The 15,000-nt window shown below is 40.7% G+C and overlaps 1 protein-coding gene across 4 annotated transcripts in view; it reads right to left on the bottom strand.

Annotated features, from left to right (window-relative positions):
- Positions 1 to 15,000, bottom strand: part of alms1 (ALMS1 centrosome and basal body associated protein) — a 172,784-nt gene that overhangs the window by 20,114 nt on the left and 137,670 nt on the right. For 3 of the 4 annotated variants that reach the window (XM_061886161.1, XM_061886165.1, XM_061886162.1), the window contains 4 exons: positions 14,063 to 14,224; positions 12,891 to 13,014; positions 7,132 to 8,275; positions 5,057 to 5,192 (listed from right to left, as the gene is read on the bottom strand). In XM_061886161.1, the coding sequence (XP_061742145.1) occupies positions 5,057 to 5,192; positions 7,132 to 8,275; positions 12,891 to 13,014; positions 14,063 to 14,168 (1,510 nt within the window). In that variant the 5' untranslated portion in view covers positions 14,169 to 14,224. The remainder of the gene's footprint in view (positions 1 to 5,056; positions 5,193 to 7,131; positions 8,276 to 12,890; positions 13,015 to 14,062; positions 14,225 to 15,000) is intronic. The other variant, XM_061886164.1, reaches the window with a different exon arrangement.

The following is a 15,000-nucleotide window of genomic DNA, read 5'->3' as shown; positions in this document are numbered from 1 at the left end:
AAGTGTCTCCACATTTTACCGGCGATGACAGACATGGCACAGAGATGTATGGATAACCTGCAGATGCATTTGCAACTATCAATTCAACGAAATCACAAAGGTGAGTTTTGTTGATGTTGACTTACGTGCTAATCAGACATATTTGGTCGCGGCGTGACTGCCAGCTAATCGATGCTAACAAGCTACGCTAATCGACGCTAACATTCTATTTGCCGGCGGTGCTAAAGCAGACATGGCACAGAGATGTATGGATAACCTGCGGATGCTTTTGTAACGATAAAGTCACAGAAATCACAAAGGTGAGTTTTGTTGATGTTGACTGCCAGCTAATTGATGCTAACATGCTACGCTTATCGACGCCAACATGCTATTTACCGGCGATGCTAAAGCAGACATGGCACATAGATGTATGGATAACCTGCAGATGCATTTGCAACTATATTACGTTTCCTTCCACCCACATTTAATGCGAAACAAACACTTACCAATCGATGGATTTAAGTTGCTCCAGTGTCACGAGATGCGAAAATCCTGATCGTTTGGTCCGCACATTTTACCGGCGATGCTAACGCAGCTATTCGGCCATGTTATGGCTATGAATAGCGTCAATAGCTTCAGTTTCTTCTTCAATACTTTCATACTCCAACCATCCGTTTCAATACATGCGTAATCTGTTGAATCGCTTAAGCCGCTGAAATCCGAGTCTGAATCCGAGCTAATATCGCTATATCTTGCTGTGCTATTCGCCATTGTTTGTTTACATTGGCAGCACTGTGTGACGTCACAGGGAAATGGATAGTGGGATCGCAATTAGCGAAAATCAAGCACTTTAAAGCTTTTTTTAGGGATATTCGGAGACCGGTAAAATTTTGAAAAAAACTTCAAAAAATACAACATGCCACTGGGAACTGATTTTTATTGTTTTTAACCCTTTTGAAATTGTAATAATGTTCCCCTTTAAGATCGGCAAGTTGTCCCAAAGTGCCTTTACAGATCAAAAGGCACTAAAGCAGGGGTCACCAACCTTTTTGAAACCAAGAGCTACTTTTTGGGTACTGATTAATGTGAAGGGCTACCAGTTTGATACACACTTAAATAAATTGCCAGAAATAGCCAATTTGCTCAATAATAAATAAATCTATATATATAAAAAAAATGGGTATTTCTGTCTGTCATTCTGTCGTTCATTTTTTTTCCTTTTACGGGAGGTTTTTTTGTAGAGAATAAATGACGCTTAATTGAACGGTTCAAAAGGGGAGAAAACACGAAAAAATGAAAATTACATTTTGAAACAAAGTTTATCTTCAATTTCGACTCTTTAAAATTCAACTGAAAAAAAAGAAGAGAAAAACTAGCTAATTCGAATCTTTTTGAAAAAATTTAAAAAAGAATTTATGGAACATCATTAGTAATTTTTCCTGGTTAAGATTAATTTTAGAATTTGGATGACATGTTTTAAATAGGTTAAAATCCAATCTGCACTTTGTTAGAATATATAACAAATTGGACCAAGCTATGTTTCTAACAAAGACAAATCATTATTTCTTCTAGATTTTCCAGAACAAAAATTTAAAAATATATTCAAAAGACTTTAAAATATGATTTAAATTTGATTCTACAGATTTTCTAGATTTGCCAGAATAATTTTTTTTTAATTTTAATCATAATAAGTTTGAAGAAATATTTCACAAATATTCTTCGTTGAAAAAACAGAAGCTAAAATGAAGAATTAAATTAAAATGTATTTATTATTCTTTACGATAAAATAAATACATTTACTTGAACATTGATTTAAATTGTCAGGAAAGAAGAGGAAGGAATTTAAAAGGTAAAAAGGTATATGTGTTTAAAAATCCTAAAATCATTTTTAAGGTTGTATTTTTTCTCTAAAATTGTCTTTCTGAAAGTTATAAGAAGCAAAGTAAAAAAATAAATGAATTTATTTCAACAAGTGAAGACCGAGTCTTTAAAATATTTTCTTGGATTTTCAAATTCTATTTGAGTTTTGTCTCTCTTAGAATTAAAAATGTCGAGCAAAGCGAGACCAGCTTGCTAGTAAATAAATACAATTTAAAAAATAGAGGCAGCTCACTGGTAAGTGCTGCTATTTGAGCTATTTTTAGAACAGGCCAGCGGGCGACTCATCTGGTCCTTACTGGCGACCTGGTGCCCGCGGGCACCACGTTGGTGACCCTTACACTAAAATAATATATTGTATATATTAATATATTTAATTGTTTTAATATATTTATTCAATTTAATAAATAAATTACATTTAATAATCATGTAATATTTAATACATATGCTGCCCTTTTGGCTGCAGCTGTTACATATACTGTAATATTGTACATGCTAATTAGAATTTGTTATATATTGTATATATTATATAATAATATAGTATATCAGTATATTTTTTACTGACATACTATATATATATATATATATATATATATATATATATATATATATTATTTTTGAAGACCAAGACCTGCTTACACACAGAGTCGGTACTATCCTACATAAAGTACTGTATCGACAATGTCACTGTGGAAAAAAGCATCCGGGATTACCCAAACCCGGAACCCTGGATGACAAGCTAGGTCCGCATGCTCCTCAAGGCCCACAACACCCGCCTTCAGGTCAGGGGACAGTGCTCTATACAGCGCTGCGCGAGTTGACCTGCAGGGGGGACTTCAGGAAACCAAGACGGACTACAAAGAGAGGATCCAAGACCATCTCTCGAGCAACAACCCATGCAGATGTGTCAGGGCATACAGCACATCACCGACTACAGAGGCTGGGATGTATCGCTGGCAAAGGAGCTGAACTGCTTATTTCAATCAATCAATCAATCCATCAATTCCTTTGTTTGATTGATTGATCAACAAAAAAAAATCCTGACTTTGGAGCAATGTTCACAGACCCTAGTGTTTGGCTCTCTATTAGATGCAATGGTTTTCCGTATTGGGACCATGATTTATGTCATCACTTGTTCACACCTCCTCATATGGAAGCTACTTTTCCATTATTGGCTCGCTGTGAGACATCACAAGCAGTCAAAGCCACAGCACTCCCACACTCACTCTTGAGGAGCACGAGGTCAGGCTGGTGCTCAGGGCACAGAACCCCAGGAAGGCGGCTGGTCCATGCACTGACCAGCTATCCTACACTGTCACTGTTCTCTTCAACCCCTTCTTGGCACAGGCACCCATCCCACCCTGCCTAAAATCCACCACAATTATCCCGGTACCCAAGAAAGCTGCCATAAACAACCTCAACGACTATCGCCCAGTAGCACTCACACCTGTCATCATCAAGTGTTTCGAGAGGCTGGTCCTACACCACAGCCAAGCCTGCTTCCCCCCCACCCTAGACCCACAACCGTTTGCCTACCGGGCAAACAGATCCCCGGACGACGCCATAAGCATAGCTCTCCAGTCTGCACTGAGCCACCTGAACTACGTCACGATGCTTTTTGTCGACTATAGTTCCGCCTTCAATACCATCATACCAGACATCCTGGTCACCAAACTGCTAGACTTAGGCATCCCCACACCCACCTGTCTTTGGATTTAAGGCAGGGGTCACCAACGTGGTGCCCGTTACGACCAGATGAGTCGCCCACCGGCCTGTTCTAAAAATAGCTCAAATAGCAGCACTTACCAGTGAGCTGCCCCTATTTTTTGAATTGTATTTATTTACTAGCAAGCTGGTCTCGCTTTGCTTGACATTTTTAATTCTAAGAGAGACAAAACTCAAATAGAATTTGAAAATCCAAGAAAATATTTGAAAGACTTGGTCTTCACTTGTTTAAATCAATGTATTTATTTTTTTACTTTGCTTCTTATAACTTTCAGTAAGACAATTTTTGAGAAAAAATACAACCTTAAAAATGATTTTAGCATTTTTAAAACACATATACATTTTTACCTTTTGAATTCCTTCCTCCTCTTTCCTGACAATTTAAATCAATGTTCAAGTAAATGTATTTTTTTTATTGTAATAAATATATTTTCATTTAATTCTTCATTTTAGCGTCTGTTTTTTCGACGAAGAATATTTGTGATATATTTCTTCAAACTTATGATTAAAATTCAAAAAAAAATATTCTGGCAAATCTAGAAAATCAGATGGATGGATGGACATTCTAATGAAATTCTTCATTTTAGCGTCTGTTTTTTAAACAAAGAATATTTGTGATATATTTCTTCAAATTTAAGATTAAAATTCCCCAAAAATATTCTGGCAAATCTAAAAAAAACGGTAGATCCATCCATTTTCTACCGCTTATTCCCTTTTTTTGGGGTCGCTGGCGCCTATCTCAGCTACAATCGGGCGGAGGGCGGGGTACACCCTGGACAAGTCGCCACCTCATGGCAGGGCCAACACAGATAGACAACATTCACACACTAGAATCAAATGTAAATCTTATTTCAAAGTCTTTTGAATTTCTTTACAAAATTTTGTTCTGGAAAATCTAGAAGAAATAATTTGTCTTTGTTAGAAATATAGCTTGGTCCAATTAGTTATATATTCGAACAAAGTGCAGATTGGATTTTAACCTATTTAAAACATGTCATCAAAAATATATATCTATTGTGAGAAATCATTAAGACGATCAGTGTTTCCACAAAGATAAATATCATTAATTATTAAAAATAACAGAGTTAAAGGTAAATTGAGCAAATTGGCTATTTCTGGCTATTTATTTAAGTGTGTATCAAACTGGTAGCCCTTCGCATTAATCAGTACCCAAGAAGCTCTTGGTTTCAAAAAGGTTGGTGACCCCTGTTGTAGATTAGTCACATCAAAACTATGAACTTAACAACAAAATGTGAAATAACTGAAAACATGTTTTATATTCTAGTTTCTACAAAATAGCCACCTTTTCCTCTGATTAAGGTTTCGCACACTCTTGGCATTCTCTCTACAGGTGTGCCCTAACAGGGTAGATTAGTGGAACGTCTTGGTTTACCAGCAGAGTTGGGACCATCAGTTGTGTTGTGAATGAGAAAGTCTGCACTATACAGAAAAGATAGAAAGGCTGCATATTTACCTTCTAGTCGGACCGAATCCTTGACGGTGCTGAGATCTGCAGGAGAGGACTCGGGCTCCCCGGTCGGTCCTCTGTGCGAAAAGGGGGTCAGGATTGCGGGGGCGGACTGATCAATGCCGAGGTTGTAAAAGCTGGCCTGCAACAAAAGCGAGCATTCAGGCATTCTGTTTCTTTTATGATGTTTGATGTTACAGTCGCGCTTTCAAGTGTGCGGCCTCTCTATAATGCCAGATTTTTTTTTATTTAGGCACATTTTACATATTTTTGGCCGACATAAACCATGTTCAAGCTTCAATAAATGCCAAAAAAAAACTAAAAATATCAATATTTCTGTAGTATGAGCCAAGATATGAGATCAAACCCCAGGCAGCCTAACTATGTTGGATTAAACTAGGGTAAAGGTGACCGTGGACTCATTTTATTTTTGTTTCTCTTAATCTTCCAAACTGTATTTAAAAGGTCTTTAAATTTTATAAGGTCTTTAAAATGCCTTTAATGCTATAGCTATGAAAACATTTGATTCATATTTAATAGTTCCTACTTTACGGAAATGAGTTTAGCACAGTCAGGCCCGGAAGTAGATGACAGTGATAAACAAGGGTGTACGGCAGTGTTTATTAACCATAGGGCCTGAGAAAGTGTGCCCAAAAAATATCTTGTTTCTCTGTGGTCCAAAACGGCACTCAAGTTGTAATACACTTTTATACCAGGTGTGGCAGTAATGACAATATCAAACAAACACAAGAAGTCTGGAGCCAAAGTCATGGAGAAGTTTCCTAAAGCGCAAAAATTATGACTAAAGTATTTTCATTTGCACTTTAGTCTTGAGAGTTTATATAGGAAACATGTATTATTTAGTTTGAATGCATTTACTTCAACACCACTTAGTTGTATGTAAATCTGTTTTATCAGTTATGAGTCCTTTTTTTCCATTTCTTTTAAATCATTTTAACTCATGTTTATTTTTGTAATCAGCGTGACCTAAGCCTTGATAATATTTGAGATTTACACATGCTTTAAAATTATTTGACAAGTTTTATGCTGTTAAACTCCTAGTACGTTAGATATAATTAAATAAGATTAAAACCTCTAAAGCAGAGGTGTCAAACATACGGCCCGAGGGCCGGATCAGGCCCACGAAGAGGTTTTATCCGGCCCGCAGGATGAGTTTGCTAAGTATAAAAATTAACCTTAAATTTTTGAAGAAACTGCAGTTCTAAATGTTTCCACTAGATGTCACAATAGCAATTATTTGTATCTTTGTAGATGATGTACAAAATAAACCACGGTAGTACATCAGTCGAGGAAAATGATCAAAATACATAAATAACATATTGTAATTTGATTTTGATATTATTTTACATTGATGATATTGGAAATTCACACCAATGAACATTATCACATAATTCAGAAAATATAAATAACGACAAAATGAATAGATACTATGCAATTGTATACATGCAAATGTAAAAAAAACATTATGATTTGTACAGTTTCAGAATGTGTTGTTCTATTTCTTAAACAATAATCAAAAACAGTAGAAAAAAAACAACAATATGAAGTTTTCTAAATTTTTAAGTTATCGTGCCATAATTTTACCTGTCCGGCCCACTTGGGAGTAGATTTTTCTCCATGTGGCCCCCTATTTAAAATGAGTTTGACACCCCTGCTCTAAAGGTTCAGTGGCCACATCCGTGGACAGCACCTTTTAGCTCTTATTTCCAAAGTTGTGTACACTACTGAATTGGGGTCTTGTGGCCACTTATACTGCCATCTGGTGGTGTCAGAAGAGTATAACATACAATGGAATTTGGAAAAAACAGGGGTAAAAATAAGAATTAGCATGTCACTAAACATGAAGTACACAAATGTGTACTTATGGACTAAGTACATCATATCAAAAGATGATTCTTAGTTTTTATTCTAATTAGGGTCCAATAAGCCCAAATAGCAAAGAGAAATTAAAAAAAGCATGTGAACAAACAGCTTGGGCCTTAAGAGGTTAAGATGACAAAATCAGTGTTTGTGGAAAATAATGTTGGATTAATACAAATAAAATGCTTTTTTGTATTTACCGGAATTTGGTCTTGGGTTTTGAGCCCTGCATGTTTGGGCATGGAAGTCCAGCAAGCAGCTCCGAATGAGGCTCCTAACTTTATCTGGCTGCTCTTGCTGCCCTGGGCTCGAACAAGTGGGTGAGAATCCAGCGGCGAGGCGTGATGCTGGCGTGTCATGACCATGGCGCTGAGGGAGGAGGAAGCAGTGGCCTTGTTTCCAACCATCGACACCCCATAGTTTGGTACCGCAGAGAAGCTCTCAGTAGCAGCAGGCCCTTTGGCCCGGTCACTCAGGATGTGGTCCAGGCTGCCAGGCTCGGCGTCGAAGGCTTTCTTCTTGGGTGTAGAATCAAACAGCGGCGTCTTGCTGGAGCTCTGACTTTCTCTCCAAGCATCAACTTTCTGCATGTAGTTGAGAGTCGGAAGGGACCGGACTCTGGATGCGGTGGTCTGGTCCTGGTGGTCAGTGGCAGTTGGCGGTGGAGACGTGGCCTGACTGGAACTCCCATCATTGGACCGGATTGCCGAGAGTCTCCTTGATTTGGGCTTGACGCTAGATTTGGGCGGGACCTTTACACCGCCTGGTGTTGATTGAGACTGCGGCATGAAACCCCTGTAGGACTCTTCCAAACCCGTCGGGTTGCCTGAGCCCCACAGGGCACCACACTCCCGGTCGGATCTGGTCACACTTGTCCCGCTGTCAGATGAATCAGGACCATAGGATGTGACCAGTTGAGGTTCTTGCGAGGTAGATCTGGAGTCGCTTTGGGACATCAGCTCTCTGCACAGCAACTCGCTGGTGGCGTCGGGCCGCGTGCCGCGAGATCCTGAGGTGACGTTATTGACCTCCGCGGCCATACCCGGAGGACGCTGTCTTATAACGCCGCTGGCGTCGATGCCGGGGCGCGGGGAAGGCGCGGGTGTCGCCAACCGCCTGCCCTTGGCGGCGTTGACTTTGTCTTTCCTTTCCTCTGCCGTGCCGTCCTCTGAAGTTGAAGTAAGCTGGGACGGCGAACAGCAGCCGCTGGATCCACTCTCGGGGACCATGTTCTCCTGGCCCAGCAGGTGCTGAGACAGTGACGCTTCGTCGGACTCATGTGTGGCGCCACCTGCTGGCGGAGTGCCAGTCCTCTCCGATGCCATGGACAAGTCAGGGCACCCTCTAGGAAATCATAACACAATAAGACAAATGTAAGCTCCTTCGGAAAGTGAGTGTGACTGCAAGATAGAGGTACTATAAGTCAGGGGTGTCAAACGTACGGCCCATGACCAGGTTTTATCCGGCCTGCGAGATGATTTTGGTAAGTATAAAAATGAGCAGAAATTTTTGAATGAAAGAAACCATCCATCTTCTTCTGCTTATCCTAGGTTGAGTCGCGGGGGAAGCCCAGACTTTCCTCTCCCCAGCCTCTTGGTTCAGCTCCTCCCAGAAGATCCCGAGGCGTTCCCAGGACAGCCGGGAGAGATAGTCTTCCCAACGTTTCCTGGGTTTTCCCCGTGGCCTCCTACCAGTCGGTCGTGCCCGAAACAGGTTGGTGGCAGGTTCGGGTGGCATCCTAACCCGATGCCTGAACCACCTCATCTGGTTCCTCTCCATGTGGAGGAGCAGCGGCTTTACTTTGAGCTTCTCCCGGATGGCAGAGCTTCTCACCCTATCTCTAAGGGAGAGACTCGCCAACCGGCGGAGGAAACTCATTCCGGCCGCTTACCCGTGATGTTGTCCTTTCGGTCATAAGCCAAAGCTCATGACCATAGGTTGAGGATGGCAACAGTAGATCGACCGGTAAATTGAGAGCTTTTCCTTCCGGTTCAGCTCTTTTTTCACCACAACGGATCTCTAAGGAGAGACTCGCCAACCGGCGGAGGAAACTCATTCCGGCCGCTTACCCGTGATCTTGTCCTTTCGGTCAAAACCCAAAGTTCATGACCATAGGTGAGGATGGCAACGTAGATCGACCGGTAAATTGAGAGCTTTGCCTTCCGGTTCAGCTCTTTCTTCACCACAACGGATCGATACGACATCCGCATTACTGAAGACGCCGCACCGATCCGCCTGTTGACTTTACGATCGACTCTTTCCTCACTCGTGAACAAGACTCCGAGGTATTTGAACTCCTCGACTTGGGGCAAGATCTCCTCCGCAACTCGGAGATGGCACTCCAGCCTTTTCCGGGCGAGAACCATGGACTCGGACTTGGAGGTGTTGATTCTCATCCAGTCGTTACAGCCGGACCGATCCAGTGAGAGCTGAAGATCCAGGCCAGAAGAAGCCATCAGGACCACATCCTCTGCAAAAAGCAGAGACCCTATTCCTGCAGCCACCTAACCGGATCCCCTCAACGCCCTGACTTCGTATAGAAATTCTGTCCGTAAAAGTTCTGAACAGAATGGGTGACAAAGGACAGCCTTGGCGGAGTCCAACCCTCACTGGAAACGGGTCCGACTTACTGCCGGCAATGCGGACAGAGCTCTGACACCGATCGTACGGGGAGCGGACCACTGAAAGAAACTGCTCTTCTAAATGTGTCCACTGGATGTCGCAATAGCAATTCTTTGTATCCCTGCCACAGGAGTGCGCATGACTCCGGAGGGGGCGGAGCTAAGACAGAGGGGTGGGGACACATGAATATATTATCAAACATTCAAACCATTTTTTAAATAAAAATAAATACTAATAATGATTTCAAAGCAAGTTATTCCTCAAATTGTGCGATGTAAAAGTAGCAATAGATTTCATGGGGAAATTTTGAAATTTACTGTGATTTTTTTACAGCATTTTTCTCAATGAAAAAAAAACTGTACTTTTATTTATTGTAATAAACTGCGGTGCCGGTTTGGCATTTACAGTAATACACTGAAAAATCTACAGTTGTTGATTTGCGGTAAAAACAAAAAAACTGGCAGCTCAAGTGCCAACATTTTACTGTAAAATTTGTATAATTTACTGTAGTTTTTACAGCATTTTTCTCTAAATTAAAAAAAAAAATGTACTTTTTTTTTTAATGGTGTCGTGGTGCCGTTTTGGCATTCACACTAATATACTGAAACATCTACATTTGTTGATTTGCGGTAAAAAAAAACAAAAAACCTGGCAATTTAGGCGGCAAAATTTTACTGTAAAATTGCATTTTTTTAAATTCAGAGGGAAAAAACTAATGTAAATTTTACAGTAAACTTCTGGCATCTGAGCTGCCTTTTTTTAACCATAAAAACAGCAGTACTGTTTTTCTATTTACAGTAATATACACTACATTTTGAGGTGAAATTATTGCAACTTACAGTATTTCCTTGAATTGCCGCCGGGGTGCTAATTATTTTAAAACCTCTTCTCACTCCGGCGTTTACCAAAGGCATGCGGTAAAGGTAAGCATGCGCTAATTATTTTAAAACCTCTACTCACTCCGGCGCCTACCAAAGGCATGTGGTAAACTTAGGCCTGCGCTTAAAAATTTGAGTGTGATGTAAGGATACCATCATAAAAAGCACATTTAATTAAAATAAACGTTATTGTGGTCTTACCTTTACTTATAAATGAAGTCCATGTGCAGTTTCTTCTGATCAAAAGCATCGATAACTTGTTTATAGAAGTCTTCCTTATCTTTCTTCAGTTTTAAAAGTCTCTCTGGAGATCTTCCTTTATTACCTCCTGCTTCGATTGAAAGTCCAGTTTAGAAAACTGTTTTATTTTAGGCTTTTGTAATCCTCCATGTTAAAAGTTCAAGCGAGAGGAAAAAATAAATGATCGCTGCTCACTCTTGCTGCTTATTGTCACTTCTTGTCTCTCATGGACACACACCTGTTGTTGTGAACTTTGGACTAGCGACGGCAAATACATCAAGGCCGCGGAACAGAGACACACTATGGGCTTATTACCCACGCACGCACGCACGCACGCACGCACGCACGCACGCACGCACGCACGCACGCACGCACGCACGCACACACACACACACACACACACACATCCACAAAAAAAATATACACCACACATACACCCTCCTGTCCCCCAATCCAACGCCCAATGACAATAAAGACCTACCTACCGACAATAAAGACCTACCTACCGAGGGCCGGATCAGGCCCGCGAAGAGGTTTTATCCGGCCCGCGGGATGAGTTTGCTAAGTATAAAAATTAACCTTAAATTTTTGAATGAAACTGCAGTTCTAAATGTGTCCACTAGATGTCACAATAGCAATTATTTGTATCTTTGTAGATGATGTACAAAATAAACCACGTTAGTACATCAGTAGAGGAGTAGCCGAGTTGTCGCAAAAAGGATCACTAGCGCCCTCTACCACCAGGAGGCGGGAGTCATTTAATGACTCATATATGACACACGCAGCTACGGTATATTGATAAAACATAGCTGCTTACTGTTCTTTTTAGCATATTCAATAACTTGGACCTTAAATCCTACTGAATAGCACTTAATCTTCTTCCCTTTATGCGATTTCAAATGATTCAAATCAGCCTCCTCCATTTTGAAAATGATGACATGGGGAAGTGTCACTCGTGACGTGACGAGTTTGACCCGGTGGAAATTCTAGGCATATGTTAATAAAAATAATATTTTGCGAAACGAGTTTGACCCGGCGTTAATCCATAGCTGGCGGTAATGCTAAGCATGCGCTAATTATTTTGCGAAACGAGCAGTAATTCTAGGCAGGCGCATACTTTATACCCGGCGGCAATTCAAGGAAATACGGTATCCTGTTTTTTCTACATCCATCCATCCATCCATCATCTTCCGCTTATCCGAGGTCGGGTCGCGGGGGCAGCAGCCTAAGCAGGGAAGCCCAGACTTCCCTATCTCCAGCCACTTCATCTAGCTCTTCCCGGGGGATCCCGAGGCGTTCCCAGGCCAGCCGGGAGACATAGTCTTCCCAACGTGTCCTGGGTCTTCCCCGTGGCCTCCTACCAGCTGGACGTGCCCTAAACACCTCCCTAGGGAGGCGTTCGGGTGGCATCCTGACCAGATGCCCGAACCACCTCATCTGGCTCCTCTCCATGTGGAGGAGCAGCGGATTTACGTTGAGCTCCTCCCGGATGGCAGAGCTTCTCACCCTATCTCTAAGGGAGAGACCCAAACTCATTTCGGCCGCTTGTACCCGTGATCTTATCCTTTCGGTCATGACCCAAAGCTCATGACCATAGGTGAGGATGGGAACGTAGATCGACCGGTAAATTGAGAGCTTTGCCTTCCGGCTCAGCTCCTTCTTCACCACAACGGATTGATACAACGTCCGCATTACTGAAGACGCCGCACCGATCCGCCTGTCGATCTCACGATCCACTCTTCCCCCACTCGTGAACAAGACTCCTAGGTACTTGAACTCCTCCACTTGGGGCAGGGTCTCCTCCCCAACCCGGAGATGGCATTCCAGCCTTTTCCGGGCGAGAACCATGGACTCGGACTTGGAGGTGCTGATTCTCATTCCGGTCGCTTCACACTCGGCTGCGAACCGATCCAGTGAGAGCTGAAGATCCCGGCCAGATGAAGCCATATATTTTTTTTACATTTTAGTTTAAAAAAAAAAATCTACTAATAAAATGCATCAAAAAATGGTGTAATAATAGTATTCACTGTTAGACGTGGCCCACTTTGACACCTCCGCACTAAACCAATCATCGAAGCAACAAAAAACAAGCTTATTTGTTGACAAAATAAGGGTGTGTGTCAAGTTGTTTCTATACACAACTTGCAGTGTTAACACACAAATTAAAGTACACCAAACAAAAAAAAGGACTCGACTACAAACCACGACTTCTTTTTTACCGTAACGGGTGAAATTCCATGTCGCTTTTTTGGAAGAAGGAATATTCGGTGACATTGGCTTCTGCCGGAGGGTTCGCTGGCAGCAAGACGAGACCCGGAGACAAATTGCTGTCCTGGAATTCTGCTGACACAAAACACAGAAACAATCACACACACAACATTCTAGTCTCATTTTAGAAGTGTGCTTTAAAGTTAAAGTTAATGTAACAATGATGGTCACACACACACACACACACACACAACGTGTGGTGAAATTTTAGGCATCGGAAAGTCAGGCGCATGCGCACTTGGCTTGATGATCGTGGCGGACTAACGACACGGACTTTGCTCGGGAGATTTTCCCTCGGAGTAGACGGAACCAAGCTAAAGTTAAAGTTGAAGTACCAATGATTGTGACACACACACAATAGGTGTGGCGACATTATTCTCTGCATTTTACCCTGTGAGGAATTTATAGTAAAGTTCATAAAAAGTTAATAGAATTACAATTGTTGGAGAATGTCAGACTATTTCATTCAGAAAGACTGTGGGTTTGCTAGCTCGTTTAAAATATCCCAAACTTTTTTTTGACCCTGCCTTTTTTTTTTTTTAAAGAAAGAATCAGAATCGTCAGGAATCGGAATCGTTCGAATTCAAACAACACCCAACCCTAATTCTAACAAAGTGCAGGTTGGATTTCAACCTATTTAAAACATGTCATCAAAATTCTAAAATTTATTTTAATCAGGAAAAATGACTAATGATGTTCCATAAATTATTTTTTAAATGTTTTCAAAAAGATTCGAATTAGCCAGTTTTTCTCTTCTTATTTTCGGTTGAATTTTGAATTTTAAAGAGTCGAAATTGAAGATAAACTATGTTTCAAAATTTTATTTTCATTTTTTTCCTGTTTTCTCTCCTTTTAAACCGTTCAATTAAGTGGTTTTTTTCATCATTTATTCTCTACAAAAAACCTTCCGTAGAAGGAAAAAAAATGTACGACGGAATGACAGACAGAAATACGCATTTTTTAATATATATATAAATTAATTTATTAAAGGTAAATTGAGCAAATTGGCTATTTCTGGCAATTTATTTAAGTGTGTATCAAACTGGTAGCCCAAGAAGTAGCTCTTGCTTTCAAAAAGGTTGGTGACCCCTGATCTAACCCCTAGGCCACTGAGTAAGTCTACCTAGCTGTGGATGGTTTACTCCGGCTGGTGGAGAACTGGTCTTCAGCCTGGACCCTTGTAGACTTCTCACCCGGTCCATTTTGATGGCTTCAAGAGACTGACTCATGTCTTCATCTTCTGTCAGCCCGGCAGTCTCCCGCCCGGTCCTTGGACAAGACCAGTCTGGAAATGCAGAACCATGAGCTGATCCAAGTCCTGTTTATTTCTGATGCACATTATTTACCAGGTTTAATAAACACTTGATGCTCAATTGCCGGTTTGTCCCCATACCAATATTTTGGTACCGGTACCAAAATGTATATCGATACTTTTTGCTAAATAGAAGGGGACCACAAAAAATGTCATTATTGGCTTTATTTCAACAAAAAATCTTATTGTACATGAAACATATGTTTATTATTGTCATTTGGTCCTTAAATAAAATAGTGAACATACTGGACAACTTGTCTTTTAGTAGTAAGTAAACAAACAAAGACTCCTAATTAGTCTGCTGACGTATGCAGTAACATATTGTGTCATTTATACACCTTTTATGAGGGACAAACTGTAAAAATTAAAAATTAATTTACTTGTTCATTTACTGTTAATATCTGCTTATGTTCTATCTACACTTCTGTTCAAATGTAATAATCACTAATTATTCTCTTCTTTGATGCTTTACATTAGTTTTGGATGATACCACACATTTAGGTATCGATCCGATACCAAGTAGTTACAGGATCATACATTGGTCATATTCAAAGTCATCATGTGTCCAGGGACATATTTCCTGAGTTTATAAACAATGATTTATTCATTTTTTTAAATAAATATTTTGTGACGATAAAAAAATATCAATGTAATCATAGTAGTATGGCTCTTGTACTTGGTATCATTATAGTGGATGTCAGGTGTAGATCCACCCATGGCATTTGTTTACACCCAGGCGCGCTAGCTTT

This window comes from Nerophis ophidion, linkage group LG24, assembly GCF_033978795.1.
Source record: "Nerophis ophidion isolate RoL-2023_Sa linkage group LG24, RoL_Noph_v1.0, whole genome shotgun sequence".
Classification (NCBI taxonomy): Eukaryota; Metazoa; Chordata; class Actinopteri; order Syngnathiformes; family Syngnathidae; genus Nerophis; species Nerophis ophidion.
This window is presented reverse-complemented; position numbering and strand designations above follow the sequence as displayed.